Source organism: Podarcis liolepis (genome assembly GCF_965112155.1).
Source record: "Podarcis liolepis genome assembly, chromosome: 14".
Lineage (NCBI taxonomy): Eukaryota > Metazoa > Chordata > Lepidosauria > Squamata > Lacertidae > Podarcis > Podarcis liolepis.
This window is the reverse complement of record NC_139569.1, coordinates 50333485-50353335: the sequence shown is the minus strand read 5'-3', so window position 1 is coordinate 50353335 and position 19851 is coordinate 50333485. Positions and strand designations below refer to the sequence as shown.

Sequence of the window (19851 nt, the reverse complement as noted above, 5' to 3'; positions counted from 1 at the left end):
TGCCTCTCTGCTGGACAAAAAGAGCAAGGCACCAGGGGACTGAAGGAGCAACAGTCTTCAAAAGAACTACCCACCAACAGAAACATTTAAGTTAGTGGTTAAACTGTGGTAGGGTTGGGGGAATCCACACAAGTGCAGAAAAGCACAGGATGTGGTACTGGGCTCAAAATCTTAGCTTATGAAGGTGAAGATAGCGTGAAAGTGCATGGGCAGCAATCTGCATTGCCCAAATAGCTGTTGAAGAGAATTTCCTGGTGTGGTACATGGATGACCAGCCCTAGTCCTCTGCCTCTGTCCCCCCAATGCCTACTTTAAAGAGAAGAAAGGAGAGATAAATTCACTCAAGCAGGTTGTGGGATTCAGCTCTTTTCAGTGAAGAATTTGGGTTATCTTTCCACGGCATTGTAATTTTTATTTTCCCTTTAGCTCTGTGTACAAGCAGCTAAGTGAGCTTCGATATCGCTGAGCAGGTGCTCCAGAAGTTGGCTCAGTCAGTCAGTCTAGAACAGGAGAGAGTCTCACAAAGTGCTGCAAGACTTGGCTCCTGTCCTGGAAAGCACTTAATCATACACTCCAGGCATGCACCGAATTTTATTTACGGTTTGAGCTAATCATATGGTTAGATTGAAGCATTAAGCAGATTGTTATGTAACATCCACTGGCCACACAAGATCGCTCTGCTGGAATGAGGAATCAAATATCCAGGCCTGGACCAAGATATTTTGACACCTGAGGAGAACCACAAAATGGTGTGTCGTCGTCCGTTCCCCCCCCCCCCCAGCCAGGGAAGACGAGGTGACTAAGATCTACATCGGGAACAAGGTGGAGGAAATCAAATGAACATTACCTGATGGCTGAAGTGGAAACCAAAGGCTGTCATGGGAGCGAAAGGGAAGGGGTCTACTCTAAATCATGCTGAGCGGGTGCAGACTTCAAAGGGCAGCCTCCGCCATTTCCTCCCTAGGCGTAAGAGACCGACCACCAAGAGGCTGCAGTAGAGGCAGCATTGGAGGCGGGGGGGGGGCTGCTGCCAAGGAGGCGGCAGTTCTGGCCTCCAAGGAGTGTGTTGCAGCCATCCCTGTGGCAGTGGGGGCAGCAGCAGCAGGTGATGCTGGAAGGACAGATCTGCTGTTCCTGTGGATCCTGCCACCTAGGGCGCTCACGTCACCTTGCTTGATGGGTGGACTGGCCTTGCAAATATCAGACCACAACTAGATCGACATACAAAGCCATCATGCTATTCTCTGTACAAATTCAGTCTCAGGACTGGGTCAGGACCCGCCCACCCACCCACCCACAAAAATGCACAAATGGAGAGCTACAGCTACAACAGCAGGCAGCGAAGACTATGTAGCTCAGGTGACACAAAACTCGTCTTGAGGACAACCTGAACAGGACTGTTAAGAATACTTTAAACTTTCTCTTCATTACTCACGTTGCCCTAGAAGAGCGGTTGGCAACCTAAGGCCGGTGGGCCACAAGCGGCCTACAGGGTCGTTTAACCAGCCCCCGAGCTGCCCCCAAACCGAGCCGCCCACTTGGCATGTCCCCACACACTGTGCTAAACCGGTGCAGTGTGGCGTGGGGACTGCTTTTGCGGTGCTGGAAATCGCGTCTGCACAGACGCAGAAACCAAAAATCGCGTCTGCGCAGACACAGATGCCGGAAATTGCGATCTGGCCCACAGAGGGATCTCCGCTGGAACCAGCCCAGACAAGGTAAACCTTGCCAACCCCTGTCCTAGAACCAGCCACATCGCCATAATCTTCCTCCATCTCTTCCTTCTCTCTTTCACTGTTACCTTCACTGAAGGTAGGAGCAGAACAGATAAGCCAACAAAAGCTGTTGTCCTAACAGCTGATACAAAATATCTCATGCATATGGTAGATGGGACAGCCTTCAATACAGAGGCATCACCAACTTCAGAATCTGTCGTATTTTAACAGCTCTCGTTTGAAGATCTGTCTCCAAAAGAAAAGCAGCACTTGCCATGAACATCCACCAGACCCACAAAGCACCATGAGAAGTTGTCACACAAGGAAGCAAGGATACTGATGGTGACACAAATAAAGAAGATGGGAGAAAAATCTGACAGTCATTTGGAAAGCAGTTTGTCTGGTAGCACAAGAAACTTCCAAAATAAGAAGGGATATATTCATAAGCAATGTTTGTTCAAATCTGGGATGGTCACTAACATAAACACATTCTGTATATAAAATTGGTAAATGCTGCAGTCCCAGCACCTCTCAGGTGAGCGCCATTGCTAATATAAGGGAGGCATTTATGGTGAGTTCCGGCACCTCTTTTTCTAGAAAAATAGCCGTCATCAAAGACTACCATTTGTGACAGAAACATTGCTGTTGCTCCTTCTAATTCTATTGATTAAACATGAAGCTATACATAGTCAATGACACTCATACATATTTAGTAGCACAAACAAGAATTTGCATTGAAGCAGAATTAACCAAGGAATTATTTGACTGCATAACATTCTAATCCCAGTGCATTTTCAGCTCCATTACCTAAATAATTTGCTCTCCTGTGCACCCTAAAGTAATTCATGATGATTAAGTATTATTCACCTAAATCATTTGAAGCTTACAACAATATTATCATTTTGACAAGTTCCTCAATGCCAGGTTCACAACGTGTTGGGGTGTTAGGGCTGGTGGTGTCTAGCTACAAATGCACAAGCAGTTCATAACACAAACAGCCTCCTAGTCAAACACAGATTTATGGATATCTAGGAGGGCTGCAATGTTTAGTCAATTAATTGCTTGGGATAACCAATGTTTTCAAAAATCAAATGACTAGAAAATGCCCCGATTGATAAAGCAGCAAAAAATGTAAATTAATTTTCAGGCAAGTAGTTATGATTTATTTATTATTTCAACTGATGCCCCACCTCTCTGCCTCGAACACCCAAAGTGCCTAATAGCCACAATAATAAGTACTTTTAAAAAATTGCAGATGGCAAGCAGTATCTAAAGAAGAATTCTCTACTGCAAGAGGAAAAAGGAAGCACCTCTTCTATGTATAATTACACTTGTGCTTTTTTTTTCATTAGAAATATTTTGTCACCCCCCCCCCCTTGCTACCCATACACACATTGGTGCAGATTTAGTGCATCAATTAATAAATTAGAATCCAATGTTTAATCAGCTAACAGCACACTCTTATGCATGTCTAACTCAGAAGGAAGCCCCATCAGGTTCAGTGAGATTTACTTTTGAGGAAACACCTATAGGATTGCACTGTCAGATGTCCCTCATTGGGTGACAGGTCTACCGGTAATTTAAACTCCAGCACTGTACACACAGCATCATATAGGGGGGAGCAGCCCTTACCTGCCAGCCTTCGTTGCTATGTGAAGCAAAGAGTAAGCATTGTTAGGTACATCCTAGACGTGCACAATCTGGGCTACTCTAAGACATTTTGGTACCCAGGGCAAAATGTTCACATAGCATCCCTTCTTCCTTTAGTTAGAATGTTAGTATTCATGTGCCACAGCTTCAATCTACTATTACTATAATTTCTTTTAAAATACACATCCTGCCTTTAAAGATTTCCAGGACAGGTTACAATAAATATTAAAAACAATAATAAAAACAACACTAGAACAGATTTTATAAACATATACAGCAGCATACAATCAAATAAATAACCAAACCAAATGGTAGAAGCTTTAGGAGAGCAGAAGTTAAGTGGAGCAAACAAAAACCACTGCTTTTGGGATTGTTTTCCAGAACTGAGGTGCCACTACAGAAAAGGCACTATTTTCACCTGCTATATGTGGGGTATGAACAGACCCAGAGAACAGCCTTTGCAAAGATAGTCATGAACAAGCAAGCGGATATATGAGCAGGCAGTCTACATGGCTCATTGCAGGAAAATAAAGACCCCACCCACCAAAAAGCACATCCTTGCCCGGAAGAGATTAAAGTAGAAATTATATACATTAAAAAATGATTACTGGAATAATGGACAACTTGACACACTTTAATGACCCCCCAAATTGGCTGCCTGAGGCAGCTGCCTTGCTCTGCCTAAGAGGGAAGACTGGCCCTGTGAACCACTCTCAGATAAATGGCCTCCTGCCAGTCTGTACAGGTTCAGCTATCTCAAACCTCAGGCCTCATGTATACAGTCATATTTTGACGGGATTAGTTTGCAAACCATGAGCAGGGACTTGTTTGTACAGCATGAAGGTGCAATAGGAGGTACTTGATCAATAATAACCCTTGGCAGTGGTGGCACACATGCGCCAAAGTGAGGGCGCTCTTTCCTCCATGTGTCGCAGCAGGAGTCCCAAGAGGAGATCAACATTGCAGGTAGCACAGAAACTTTCAGAAACTGGGAGCATATGCTTTTTGTGCTCAAAAAACTTTCACAAAATAAGTGTGTGAAGAATTGTGCAGGGAAAATAGCACATTCATGCAGCTCTTGAAATGGTAAGGTACCAATCGCAAACATACACAAGAACAGCTGTGTTTTTTGTTCATTTCCCATTCACACATGCAGAGAGGAATGTTGCAAATGTGAATAAATGTATTTCAATGTAAAAATGTATTGAGAGAGTTAGATCATCACAGCACCATTAAGACCTCCCCCCCCCGCCCCTCATGATAGCTGGTTATGATAATTCTTTAACACTGTCAGTGATACCAGAATGGGTTAAAAAGGAGCAGTGATTAATTGTTTATTTGCTGCTTTTAAAAAACATTTACAAGGGCAGCTCTACTCTTACTTAAGCCTCTGGGTGTAGTGCGTGGAGTGCCATACATATGCTTTTTCACAGCATTCCTTAACAAAGGATGGCGTGGCCCATCTAAACATCCAGTCATACTGCAGGGGTTTTCCTAAGTCAGCAGGACAAGGATCCCAGAGCGTATGAATACCTAGGGGAACAGCCATTCAAGCAACATTCAAATGCTCAACAAACAGGTAGTCTAGAGTGACCTTTGTGAGGAAAGTGACTTGTGATCAGGTGTCATCACAGCTATACACACAAAATTCTATCCTCTTGGACAATTCATTGTGTGGAGCTGCCATTAAGGCTGCTGTGATACAGATGCCACTATAGTTGTATCGAGTCTGCCCTGTGTTTCTCCCCATAGGATAGTAATTCCCAAACTGCTGTCCTGCCTCCTATCCAAAACACACAGACAAAAAGCTCTTACTTGTAACCAAGAAAGAGATCTTTATTCAGACAAGTAATGGTACAGGCTCGGCAGCAGACATGGTGCTCAGGAGTCGCAATTCAGGAACAGGTCAAGAAGTTCAGAACCACACAGAAGTGACAAAGGTGTCCCAGCAAGTTCCCCTGCCCACCAAGTTGGAAAGATGAGGTGGACTTGCAAGACTCTCTTCCCTTCTGGGAATGTCAAGTTTGCTGGCACACCCTGTTGGTGCTGGTGGGTTTGCTCCTCTCTGAAAAGGCAGCACCTGGTTATAGACAAGGCGGCTGGGCCCTCCTGTTCAGCCAAACTTTTATCTGTAGTGGTACTGGGCTTCAAGGGTGGTTAGAATGCCTGGGAAGCTCAGCGTGAGGCCACAAGTAATGCCACTTTCCTCTGGGGGAGGCTCCGTCTTTCTAAACAACAACTCCTAGTTCTTGTATCAAAAGTCAGGAAATCACTGCCCTCAAAACACATACCCCCACCTCAAATTCTTACTGGCAGAAGCTCAAAAGCAGCCTTCTGTCCACAAGTAGCTTTTTGGTGCCCAGTGCTGTAAGAACCGCAACACATCCCATCACTGATATTACTGGAGACTAGATCCAATCTTTCTAGAACTAATGCAAGTGTCAGGCAGCTTATTCAGAGGATGAACTAGGTATGTACTAACTCAGTGATAACAATCTTACATTGTCAAGAAAATCAATTGAAAAAGCTACAGAAATACCCGTTGAATCAGAATGACAGGAAAGATCGGAGGAAATTCTGTCCATGACCATTAGGTGTCACTGCAGTCAACAGAGTTGGAGAAGAAGAAGAAGAAAACTTAAATCAATGTCCAGTTCTTAGGTTTTAAGTGGTGCTTGGTCCTTATGGACCCTCACTGCCTAATAGCAGTAAGACCACAGCAATTTCTAGATTTTACACCACTCATCAGTCACCCCCCTTTTTTTTTTGGCAAAAAGGGCCTTTTTAGCCTTGTTTCCAAAGTGCCAAAGCCTAGCAGAGATGAAGCTTTGGGCAGCAACACTTCAGGTCCTGGGCATCATACATTTAAGAGCAAGGGTAATTCATAGGTCTGGCTCAACATTTTGCTGCTTCATGTTGACTCATTATGCAACTCAAAAGCTGCACCTCAACACCTGTGACTTGGCAAGAGATTCTGGAATACACAACTCCAAAATCAAATGCTGCCCCAAAGGGTTTCCTATTGTCAGAGCTGGACTGTAAGAGCAAATAAAGACAGAAGGTTCTAACCCAGGCAGAAGTGTGGGGGGGGGGAGAATCTTGCATTGAAGGCCTTAGGAGCATTGATGGCAGCCAAGGGTTTAAGGCTAAAGAGACTGATCCAGGCAAAAGACAAGCAAAAGAAACCAGATTGTGTGTCAGACTGGAAGTACAGCAGGTAGGTAAGCAGCTACTGAAGACAAAACTAGAGAGCCACTCAGACATGATGGGAGTCTGCCAAACACCCAACCCTAGCTTGGAAGCATTCTCAGCCAGGCCAGGTGGGCTTCTAGAGCCAGGCTGGAACCAGGGCAGTCCATCCTGGCTCTTCACCCCACTCTCCAGTCTTGCATAGCCCACCACAAGAGGAACCATGGCACAGAAGAGGCTCCTGATTCAAATTCATTGAGCCTGATACTTGTGCAGTTAACTTGGCCCTGGCTGCACCAAAGGCCCACACCACAAGTGTAAGAACTTCTGTCTGTTGTGGGTGTTCAACAGGCAAAGGCAAACTTGGCCCTCCAGATGTTTGGGGACTACAACTCCCACCATCCCTAGATAAAAGGACCAGTGGTCAGGAATGATGGGAGGGCCAAGTTTGCCTATGCCTGGGTCTTCAATGACAACCAGGTGGATGTCAGGAGGGATTTATGATGTGCATCCACCATCCAATTCTGGCTAAGACCCCATTTTCTTTAGCTTTTCTCCTCCCCCGCCTCCCTTCACCCCGCTCACTTCCCTAAGAGCCAGTTCTGACAGAGCATCACCAGCATCCCTGCCCAATAACTCTGCCACACACTGTTCTAAAACATTCCAGTGAATCATTCCTCAATTACTTAAAGCTATGAATTCGAAAACTCTTCAAGCAAGAATTTCATATTACAGTTGAAAAGAAAGAAGTGCCTTAAGGCTTTGGAGAATTCCTGAAAATATGAACTCTAAAATATGAATGCAGTTAAAACAAAACCAAAATAATTATTTTTAACATTGATTTCCCATAATGTTGAAAAGCCTGGGGCTGGTAATGTCATAAAGGTTTGACTAAGTGAAAGTGCCCATCATTTTTCAATCTCTACTTCTTTCAAATGCAAAAGTAACTCTTCTGTACCCTCAGCTGCCTGCAATGCCACTTTTCCTCCAACAGCAAAACTATTAAAGAGGAATTTTTCTCTTCAGTTCTGAATTAGTTTCAATTTATAGCTTGTAAAGTTAAGCTTGTACCATTAAAACTGTTGGGAACATCTAACTAAAAGAAGCCAAGATGATGTTTTTACTTGGACAAACTACAAGTGCCAAACTAGAAGTGGGGGTGGGGAATCAAGTTGTAAAAATCTTGAACTTGTAATAAATGGTTGATCTCTAGCACAAACAAACAAAACAGACAAATATCAGCCCCCCAAATTAGAAAGCTTTGGGTATTAGGGAAGGTTTTAATGTTTGATGGTCTATTGTATTTTAATATTTTGTTGGAAGCCGCCCAGAGTGGCTGGGGAATTTATTAGTATAAATAATAAATTATTATTATTATTATATGAGAAAATGAAGTGCTCTAATAGAAGTTAGATGGAAGTCATAGTAGGGAAATGTTCAACCCAGAACACAGCTTAAATTGGGGAAGAATTAAAAAAAAATTAGTTCAAGAACCGCATTCAAGTGTGGTCATCCTTTCCCCCCCGCCCCCACAGCTGCATGCCATTCACATGTGATCACACACCCAAAATTGAGCACACATAACCCCCCATTTATGATCACACACACATTCAGGGATACACACCACACATCTTGATCACAGTTCTGGACTGCAAGAGGGGTTTAAGCCTCTCAGCTCAGCACTGTAAAAGAAAAGGGGTCATCTGCAGCGCATTGGCAGACTGGATCAGGGCTGCAAGTTTGCCACCTCTGACCTAAATCCTAGGCTTGGTTCCTACAACCAATTGAACTTCCTTCTGGAGAAATAGCCCCACAATGGCAAACTGCCTTGGGACTGAACACGGAAGCCTGGTATTCCAGAATATGGACGAGAGACTTGGCTGAAAAGCTGATGTGCCAGATTCGAGCAACCCAAGGGAACTCCAACCCACATCTTTTTTTACAAAGCATGGCACTTGTTTTTGGACTGTAGGTGTCAAGAGGATTGTGTTTATAACTGTTATGTACTGAAGTTCTCACCCTGGGCCAGCGGGGGGATATTGTAGATAGTTTTTACTCAGGTCCACATATGCAAATAAGGGATCGAAAGTGACGTTCAGTGATTGGATAGTTACAGAAAGTTGTTAAAGTTATATTGTACTGGAGCTCTATATAAGCAGGCTGGCTGAACCCTTCAGTTTAGTTCTGTTCTGGCCTGTGAATAAACAAGAGCTGTTTGAAGAATCACTGTGTCGTCTGCTATGTCTACCCACAACCTAACAATAACCTCCCAAAATCTCATTGCAATATGCGGAAAGTTTTTTTGGACTGAATTCTGAGAATATGATTTGATATTTCAAAGCAAAATGGTTGATGCGTTGCGAGTTATGTAGTTTTATGTACAATGTGAAAAAATAAAATAAGAGATGAAAAGAAAAAATAATTTCCTTCTATGAAGTAATCAACGGACAGAAAGCCATTGCCAGACACATTCTGGTAGCCTAGGCCCATCCGTGTCTCTTGGCCATGAGGGCCAAATGAAACTGCCCTGTCCAGAACAGTTGCTAGGTGTTGTAAAATATTGGAACTAACTTTGGGCAGCTCTTGTGTGTTATGAGAACATAAACAGAGCACTGCTGAGACAGATGGAAGGCCCATTTTGCCCAGCATCCTCTAGCAAGTTCTCAAGCAGGGCAGGAAGGCAGATCCTGCCAGATAAAGATCCAGCCTCACTTGAGTGAATGGTAACAATACCAGCTGGGAGTGGGGAGCCCTCAAGGCTCCTCTGCCTGCCCCTTGGAGCCCCCCCAGGCCACGGCCCTCCACCAGCTCTGCTCCACACCTTCCTCAAGCGCTCTTGCCTGGGCCAAAGGTGTCCTGCCTCTCTTCCTTGCCTGAGTGGAGAGGAGCGTTGGGGTGTGTTTGGAAACCTCTGCCTCCAGGAGCATGGCTAGAATGTGCTGGTAGTTGAGAAGGGAAGAGTCACATCCATTGTTCCTCTGATGACACCCACCACTGGCCCCCAGAAGGTTGATCACAAGGGAATCCAAATCCCCTGGGGTGAAAAAGATCCCCTACCTCAGATAGGAAGAAATCAGGCTGGTGACAAGAAGCATGTCCATGATTAACAGACCGGCTTACATCAGGAGTATACCATCATTAGAATTAGTTCTCTTTCTTAATTCTGGAGGGTTTGTTTTGTTTTTTGTTGGCTGACAGTCCATTTTTTGTTTTTATTTCTAAACTTCCAGCAAAAATGTGCAGCTAGGACTGCAGAACTGAAGACAAGAATGCTTTGGCCCCAGTCACCAGCCAGAGGAATAAGGAGTGCTCCCCCGTGTGTGTGTGTGTGTGTGTGTGTGTGTGTGTTTCTGTTTCTGTTTCTGCCAATTTTGCCATTCTTTGTATTATTATCTCTTGTTTGTAAACTGCCTTGAGAATCATTGGATTGACAGGCAAGGTATAAATATTTTAAACAAGTAAATAAATATGTGAAATTTTTGACAATGCCACTCTAACCGCAACGAGAGTTTCAGATGTTTGATAAACTTTTCTTTTTCCAAGTAAGTTAAAGTTAACTTTAACTTATTTAACACTAACTAAATCTGTTTAAAGTCTGTCTCCAAACTGACAGTGGTCTTGTAATCTGCTTTAGATAAAGAAGTGCCAAGATTAGTGATTACATAAACCCATCACCAAGCAGAGAAAGAATAATCAGATCAACTTTTTTTATTTGTCCGCAAAGGCTATTAGAATCAGCTGACTCCTCAAAATCCAATTTAACGTTGCTAAAAAACCCTTTACGTAGAACCCATTTGAGATGGGCCAAACTAGACATTTGCAACGAGAATTGCTTTTGTTTCCTCAACTATATTGCCTCTAGCCATCATTTAATAAAATCTGGAGGGGGGATAATACTTAAAACAAGAAGCTGAATATTTATTGCTGAAGGAATAATGCAACCACAATCTACTCGTGTAAAAGCAGCAACACAACAAGTAACTTGTAAATATTCATTGAGTAGAGGCTTAGAAAGAAAGCAGAGTCATTTTATAGTCGCCTAAAGGCAGAAAGAAATCATTGTAACTGGCATGGGTGGGGGAAATGTTCTAGCCAAAATTATTTTTGATTTGTGATACTTCACATGCTTTCACTGAGTCAATATTTGTGGCACCGTGGCTTGCTATGTCATCATGTCATTGGTCAGGGTATCTAAGGTTTGGTCCATGGTCTACCAACACCACAGGCAGAAAGCATTTTATCATCATCATCATCATTATCATCATCATCATCATTTCTTAATTTTTTTATACCACCCTTCACCAAAGGCTTACAGAATGGTTTACAATATCAAAACCACAAAAATAGTAACAAACAAAAACAATAACCCACAAAGACACAGTTTAAAAGGATCAGCCTGTGTGGCAAAATAAGCTCTTCTTCTTCAGGCTGCAAGAAGATTTGCATTTAAGGACATATAAGATTGCACTTAAGGACAACTATCGAAATCCTCATTAAAAGAGAAAATTTTAGCATTTATAAATCACACTATCCCTGGTTCTTTGGACAAGATAGAATTAGATGTGCAAGAGCTCGACAGGAAAAATTTTGTTTCCTTTACAGAAGAATAATTTTCCATCTATAGTCTCTCAACTGAAGAGGGACCCGCAGTGTCTAAATCCCACCTATTCCCAGGGCTCAGGGTCCTTTCCCTTTGCCTCTTCTCCAACCTCTAACATTCAAACCCAAAGCATTAAAACAATTTAAATCTCCTTCCTCCATTTTGGCTGTCTTACCTCTTAAATAAGAAAGTTCTGCTCCCTCAATACTTCTCAAAACAATCACAACTCCCCTGACACACTAGCTCAGAATAAGGCCCGTCTCACATTCTGTATTCCTGGCTCTTTCCTCTTTCCCTGGTCTTTTTTTCATTTTCCCAATTATTAATACTCATTTTAGTGCTTTGCATGATTTCTCTGTTACAACTGGTTGCACAGATCAATGGTAAGATCCCATGAGCTACCGCAGCAGAAATCACACTGAACTCTGATCACAGCACAGATGCACAACAGCACCACCACCTTGGAGAAGCGATCTGGACCCTCATCTGTTGAGTAACAACTGCACATTATTTATCAATAAAACAGTAGACTGAAAAGGTCTGCTATCACCAGAAATGATAGCTTTGACATGCCATCCAATTATACTAATAAATATGTATCACACACACACAAAATCACTGTCACAAACATTCTATTGCCTTTATCATAGAATCATAGAATCCTAGAGTTGGAAGAGACCCCAAGGGCCATCGAGTCCAACCCCCTGCCAAGCAGGAAACACCATCAGAGCACTCCTGACATATGGTTGTCAAGCCTCTGCTTAAAGACCTCCAAAGTAGGAGACTCCACCACACTCCTGGGCAGCAAATTCCACTGTCAAACAGCTCTTACTGTCAGGAAGTTCTTCCTAATGTTTAGGTGGAATCTTCTTTCTTGTAGTTTGGATCCATTGCTCCGTGTCCGCTTCTCTGGAGCAGCAGAAAACAACCTTTCTCCCTCCTCTATGTGACATCCTTTGATATATTGGAACATGGCTATCATATCACCCCTTAACCTCCTCTTCTCCAGGCTAAACATGCCCAGTTCTCTTAGCCGTTCCTCATAAGGCATCGTTTCCAGGCCTTTGACCATTTTGGTTGCCCTCCTCTGGACAAGTTCCAGTTTGTCAGCACGGAGCAAAGAGTTCACTCTCGAAGAATCAACTTTTTATAGACATCATTAGGAAGAATATATGCAATCGGATCAGTGCACTCTGTGGGTGAGGGCCTCTTGCAGTCACCATCTAACCAGAGAGGTCAGCTGCATCCGAAATAGGAAATGGGTCCTTAGTCTGGTGACAACTACCCTATGGAATCCCCTTCAGTTACATATTACACAGGCACTGTCTCTATTGCCTATTTGGCGCCTGCTCCAGGCCTTCATCATTCAACAATTCTTTTAAATAGAGATCTCAATCCCACTCTGATCTGCATTGGAACTATTTTAACTGTTTCTATATAAGGAAGGGTTTTTTTTTAAAAAAAAATTGTATATATGAAACCTTTTAATTGTTCTTATACTTCTTTTTTGTTTTACAAAAGTCCTGGCTACACCCATGGGTACATGTACTAAACACAGCCATGGGCCTAACTCTGCAGGTTTAAACCCCCTCACACTGGATAGGACAGGCATGAAAGAAAGAACTGGCACCCCGTGTCTTGAGTCCTGGATGCAGTATTTGCCTTCTAGAGCTCAACACCAGATCTAATTGCACTGTGCCAAACATGCCATTAAGTTATCAGTGCAGTTTCTTCCTGCCTATTTCGCATTCACCCTCTCCAAGACATTCAGAAAAATGAAAAATGTGCCAGGTACATGCATAAGTAATTATATGTGTGCGCACACACGTCACAAACTGCCAGTTACACAACTTAAGGCACACCCCAGTTAAAGATGCATCAACATTTCACATTGACAATCAACATCATTTGCCAATATGGCACCGTGGTCAAACAAATGGGAAATCCCAATTTGAATTTTTCTGTGGGAACAAATATGTCTTTACATTAGCTAACACATCAGAGGTAAGAAATAGTTTTCTCTGTCTTATGCAAGAAAGGAAGAATGATTGCTCCCCACCCACCTGTCATACTTTACAGCTAACAGGGAAATTCCCTATTACACTTTATACCTGGTCAAGGGCTTAGGGCCAATGGCTTGTGGTTTCAATCAGTTCCTCATGGAGAACGCATGTATTTGGCTGTGAACAGTGACAGGTAACAACTGCTAATGTTTGTCAGAGAGCTTACTGAAGCGCCCGAGCCAATAAATCAAGAATTCCAGGTCCAGTTCCTCCAACCTACAAAGAGATGCTATCCATCCCCGATTCAAGACTCAATGGCACTTTCACATCCTGAAGTCAAGAGATGTTGAAGTAAAAAGAGCACAGGAGGAGATGGCAACTAGGGCTGGGTGATATCAGGTTTCGAACATTGTGATATAGTGATACATCGCAATGTATGAAATATGGAGAATGAAATAAGGTGGGGAGAAGGAACCAAGATACATTGGCCAACCCTAGTAGTGGCCCCACACCTGGGGAACATCGAGGGAGAGGAGATCACAACGCTGGGCAGGCAACACTGCCCCAGGCAGAGCGCATCAGCCAGGATGCCACATGAGGAGTTCCGGCTCACATCAAAGACTGCCCCACACCTGTTTGTGGCACTGGGTTGAAGCCACGGTGATTCCTGCCTGGCACCCACGGCGTGGAGGGAGGAGGGAGGAGCACCAGCCCTGGGCCACGAGACACCAGGGTGAAGCCACCGCCAGTTCCACCAGCAGCAGCACCCAGCCGGTGGAGGAGGAGGCAGCTCACCTGCTCACCTGGTGAAGGAAGTTAAGGAACTGGCTGGCTGGCAAACCCCACCCACGTTATACAGCCTGGTCAAAAATCAGCTAAACACCATTGCTTTCTGGCCCTCAAGCTGGTTCTGGACAATGTTTCGATACATCACTCAGACCTAATGGCAACATGAACTTTGCCATCAGCTTATTGGCTACTGAACTATGTTCCTCTTCAACCAGGCCTTTGACTGATTAACAGTCTATGTCCTAAATGTGATGGGGTGGTGGTGGTGATTGTTTTGTCTTGTTCTTGTTCTTATTATGTACTTTTTTTATTCCGTATTTTATGCTGTGAACCGTCTTTGCATGAAGGGTGGTATGCAAATTTAATAAATAATAAAATGAAATTGAAAATTTGAGATTCTGCCCTTCTCCCCTCATCACACCTACACACAGAGACAGACACACATAGACACGTAGAATCAGTCATAATCACTCTCCTGTCAGCAACATGGAATTCGTTTAAATAAAAACCAACCCACTTTCCAAACTGCATTTGAATTGCTCAGTACTAAGGTAGTCTTCCAACCACTTCAACTGAAGGAATTAGTGTTCCAGTATTCAAACCAGGCAGATCACAAATGCATCGCCTCACACTACAAAACTATTTATCAAACGAATCTGGATGCCAAACTTATGGCTAAAACATTTAGCTTAGAACAAAATCTCCTTAAATGAAAGGAGGGGAATAAAATGTGGTTCATTAAGAAACGGCATGGCTTACATAAGGCTGACCGGGCAACTAAAATAAAAGTAGCAGAACAGCATCTGCAGAGAACACAAAAATATTTTGTCATTTCATTGGGGTAGAGACAGAAAATACATGACAATCTAAGGGTCTCCAACTCCTGTCAACCCCAGCTAGTACGTATCGCATGACCAATTCTGAGGGATGATGGGAATTGTAGTCCATGATAATCTGGAAGTCCACAGATCTCATCAAAGCATTTTTTCTTCTATTTTCATACAATTGGATTTAACTTTAAAAAAATCTAAAATAGTTTCATGCTGAATATTATTATTATTATTATTATTTTAAAAAATTGTGCTGAATACCATTGTGTAAGGCCATCAAGTCAGGCTTGCAAATAAATCCATAAAGTTTCTAATTTGTCATATACCTATGTAAGTCACATGGGTAATTTGTGACACACTGATGACCCGAAAGATGACACACACAAATTCTGTTCCAATTTACAAAAGTTTCCTTGGTGAACTGTCTTATTTACCAAGGCAACGAAGTGAGGGATTATTCATAAATCTGGCCTAAGCACACTTTGTTTCACTGTCCTTGATAAAACCACAAGAGGTTTAATTATATGCTCATGTCAAACACAGAAAACAACAACCAGTGCAATCTCCCATTATTGCTCATCTCTGAGGAACTTGCATTTCATCTCTGAAACCTGAGAAGGCCAACCACTCGGCCAGTATCTTTGGGGTCTACCAAGCTGGGCCTCAAGTGTGCCTGGAATGATAATGCGTATAGTTGGGCCAAGAGTGGAGACAACAATGTGTAGCGAATGGAATGCTATTCAATTGTGTTTGTGCAGGAGAATTCTGCATCCGTAGCAACATAGGAAGCTGCATTTGGCTCAGTACTGTCAACCTTGAGTCCCCAGGCACTGTTGAGACGACAACTTCCATCAGATCCAGCCAGCCTAGCCAATGGTCGGGGATGGTGGGAGTTGTAGTCCAACAACATCTGGTGACTCCATGCTCTGTGCTAACTGGCCGTGGCTCTCCAGGATTTCTTTCTCAGTCCTGCTGGAGGTGCTACAAGATTGTACCTGGCACCTTTTGCCCTATAGCAGGGGGGGCCAGTTCTCAAGAGACTGTGATCTACTTTCAGAATTAAAAACTGGCAGTGATCTACCCCCCTTTTTTGGGTTCAGCTCAGTTGCTGAGTTTTTTTTAGGGAGGGGGAAAGCCCCGTTTTTTGGGGGGGGGTTAAAAATGCTTTTGGGGGGGGGGAAGTTCCATGGAGGGGTTAAAAGGAAGGGGGAAAGTCACTCACAAAAAATATCGCTATGGATCAAAACAGCAGCACAGAGAAAGCTCCGTCTTCCCTTCCAGAGATCATACAACAATGGAGGGTGGGGCAAGGGGGCAGGAGTCAGTTTTAGCGATGCTAAGGAAAGGGAGCCAAAGATCGACCACGATCTACCAAAACCTTGTGGACATCTACCAGTAGATCGCGATTGACCTGTTGGACATCCCTGCCCTATATCAACAGAGTCCAGAAGAGGCAGCATCTTCTAAATCCCAAGCATCTCCAGTGGCCCAGTAAGAATTTGCATTTTACATCTTCAAAAGAACTAAGATTTTTTTTTAAAAAAAAAAAATGGTATTAACTGAGGCTCGCAATAACACTTTTAAACCTGTAATTATTTATACTCTGCAGATTTGGAAAGTCTATAATTACTTCTTAAGTTCTTGCCAATGTCTAGCCTCTTTCATAATTGCCAAAACAGGCTCAATTGAAATGAATTAGCCACAGTGTTAAAATCTGTTCTGCATTAGCTTCTGTTGGAACAAAAGTACACATCTCCAAGATGGAAGAGGAGGGGACTCCTCCAGGTTAAGACCCCCTCGAGTGGGATTGTCAGTTTCTCTGGACAATTCTGTCACACTTCAGAAAATAACAAGAAGGTTATCTATTTATTTGTATATATTATATATTTCCCTTCATCACACGATCTCAGGGTGGTTCACAGATTTCAATGGAGCCCGATTCAAAATAGCCCACAATATTACCTGACACCCTGACTGCTCCGGGTGGTAAAACCAAAGAATAATCACTTCAGGCGTTTCTAACGCTACAAAGACTGCAGAAGGCTAAAGGTTCTCAAACCTCCTAATCACAGAATTGTAGAATTGAAAGGGACTGTGAGGGTCATCTAGTCCAACCCCCTGCAATGTAGATAATAAATGAGAGGTGGCCATCCAAATTCTGCTTAAAAGCCTCCAAGGAAAGAGAGAAAGAGAGTCTAGCACCTCTCATGGGAGTCTCTTCCACAGTCAAACAGCTCTTACTGTCAAAAAGTTCTACCTGATGTTTAGGCAGAATCTCTTTTCTTGTAACTTGAAGCCGTTGGTTCTGATCCTGCCCTCTGGAGTAAGAGAAAACAAGCTTGCTCCATCTTCCATGCTTGCTAAAGATACTAAAGATTACTCAATTAGCAGCAGGCTCAGAACTGAAAAGAGGAAGCACTTTGTCATTCAGCAGACAATCAACTTGTGGAACTCCAAATTAGTTGGATTCAGCTCACAGAGAGATAACTGAAAACAATACAATATAGCTAAAATTTAAACAAAAAACAACAAAAATGGTGCCACCACTGAGAAGGTCCTGTCTCTCAAGTCCTGCACACACACACACACCATCTTACAGGTAGCTCAGATGGCAACGACTCAGAGGCCAATCGTAAAGGCCGGTTAAGAATCCTGGCATTTAAATTAAATTTAGCAAAATATCAAACATAACTCTTATTGCATTGGTGATGTAACTAAGGCCCGCCCCATCTCTTTCCTGTTTCTAACAAGTCTTTAAGCATAAAAGCATGAAGTATGCACATTCTGTCAAAGTGGAGCACAATATATACAATTATCTGCCCATTTTAAAATGGTGGAAGGGTAATAAGGGATAAAAAAAAGAGATTAAAATAATGATTTCCTAATTATCAATTGCTTCTGTTTAAGCCACTATAAAAAGAAACGAGTTGGGTGAATGTTGGGAAAGTTTAAGAAGACCCCATTGTTCACAGTGGATAGCTTTGGCCTGTTATATAAGAGGTCAGTGTATGTCACCTGGTTGCAAGCAATTATAGGGTGCCACAGATAATTTGTGGGTTGACACCCATCAGCAGTTGAACAGCTGTTGCCCAACTCTAGTCAAGCTCATGAGATATGATGGGCTAGTCCTTCCAACTATGCAAAAACCAATTGCACCACAGAGACTCCATCCATAGACCTGCCAGGGATGCCTGGCAAATGGGACAAGGCCATTTAGAGCTGCTTACACACATTGTATGTATGCTAGAGAGGCAACACTTATGCTAACATCCCTACAAAGTCTCCAACCATATGCAATTTAGCCTGGATTAGGACAGGGCTAATTGCTCTCTGCCCTGCTAGGATGATGTGAATTTAATCCAGGCCAAAGGTTCCTGAAGTACAAAGTGGGCTTTCCCAGGGATCCACAAACAGATGCTACAGGAGGCCCAAACTCCAACAGGCCTTTCCCATAATGCAACTTAATCAGTGCTGAGGCTTAATGGAGTTACCAGCCATCATTTTTTCCTTTTTTTGTCCTGGCTCCCTGAAATACTGCTTCCCCACTTCAGTGATGCTCAAAATGGGTTCTGCTGTAGGAGAGTTTAGACAAACCTCAAAACTGTGACTTTGGCTGAAGTTTGCACTTGGGGCAAAGACTTTCACAGGGATAGACCAACAGGCAGAGCTCAAAAGAAAGAGCAGCTCCCTCTTGGGCTTCATCACCAGAGCAGGTTTTTTGCACTTCCATCAGACCTGTAGCACATAACACTGCTCCCAGAAAGAAAACAATAATAATCACCAGCCTGCTGGATTGGACTGCCATTCTCCCCCCACTTTGTGGCCAACCAAATGCCTTTGCAAAGCTCAGAAGCAGAATTACGGGAGAACGAAACAAATAGTCTTGCGGCACCTTAACAAGCAGCAAGTTTTTTTATGACATAAACTTTTGCATTTACAGTCCGCTTGATCAGATGCATAAGGTGTTATCCCGACTATCTGGCATGGGGTCCTTGGAGTGAGGGGAGGAGAATTGTAAACAGCGAGGTCAGATGAAAATAAAATGCAGAAAGTACAAGCAGTGATAACCATCTGATTATATAGTTGTCTTTCACACAAAAACCAGCTGTTGTTAACACAGACATCTTGGCACAGGGGAGGGGGGCAATTAACAAATGTTGTGTAATTAAAAAAGCCATACTTTTGTTTTGATTTAGTCCTCAAGGGATAGCACTATACCTCTTGATGAACTGTATTCCAGCGGCAGGGGTGCCAACTTGAATAAAATAGTGGGGAGGCCCAGGTAAACCCCGCCCCACATAATCACATGATGTGGTGCATACACCCCATTTGAATGGCAAAGCCCATCAACTTGGGGGAAAGCCCCCTCAAACATTTTACTGGGGAGATCAAAGGGACCTCAGCCCCCAGGAATTGGCTCCTATGTCCAGAAAAGTTCCTCCACTTGGTGTTTGGATACTGCAATTTCTGAGGTCAGATTTGTGTCCAATTATTCTTTTGTATCGACAGTGACCTGCAGAAAGGCATTCTAATGGAGATAAAGTAACAAAGAGAGGCTTCTCGGTTTCCCAGCCAACCAGTATAGTTCTCCTTGTTACATGCAAACATTTCAAGGCAATCATGCTATGAAAAACTTCCCCAGTCAATTAAAGGCCTAAGAGCAAACAGGCGTTTTTTGGATCAGTTGTTAACCCCAGATGGATGGAACCACCTCTCTGCAGCTTGCTCCAAACAGCAAGCAAATTTGATACTGCTGGAAGGAAGGAACGCTCCTGTTTGTGTCCCAAACAGCTGTGAGGGTTAGCAGGGACCCAATGGCCTTTAGAATCCAGCACCCTTAAAGGGAAGCAGGATAGGGGGCAGAACTATCAATTGCTGGGCTAATTTATCAAGGTGTTATTTATATAATGCAAGATGAATTTGTTTCTACTGAAGACTTAGTACAGGGTTTTCTTTCTTTTTTTAAAGATAGCTTCAGTTGACATGACAACATTTTCAAAAGCATCACCTCCTGCACAAATACAACATCAGTCAGAATAGGTAATACCAAGCATAATGATGGTATTCCAAAGGCA

General features: G+C 43.1%; 1 protein-coding gene across 8 annotated transcripts in view; it reads right to left on the bottom strand.

Annotated features, from left to right (window-relative positions):
* The window catches only part of RORA (RAR related orphan receptor A), a gene marked incomplete at its 5' end in the record, with an annotated part of 361111 nt that overhangs the window by 46177 nt on the left and 295083 nt on the right, over nucleotides 1-19851 (bottom strand). The window contains one exon of one of the 8 annotated variants that reach the window (XM_083475834.1): nucleotides 15372-15470. The exons of 6 other annotated variants lie outside the window; for them this stretch is intronic. In XM_083475834.1, the coding sequence (XP_083331960.1) occupies nucleotides 15372-15378 (7 nt within the window). Of the gene's footprint in view, nucleotides 1-5904; nucleotides 5966-15371; nucleotides 15471-19851 lie in introns of those variants that run through there. One more of the 8 variants, XM_083475832.1, reaches the window with a different exon arrangement.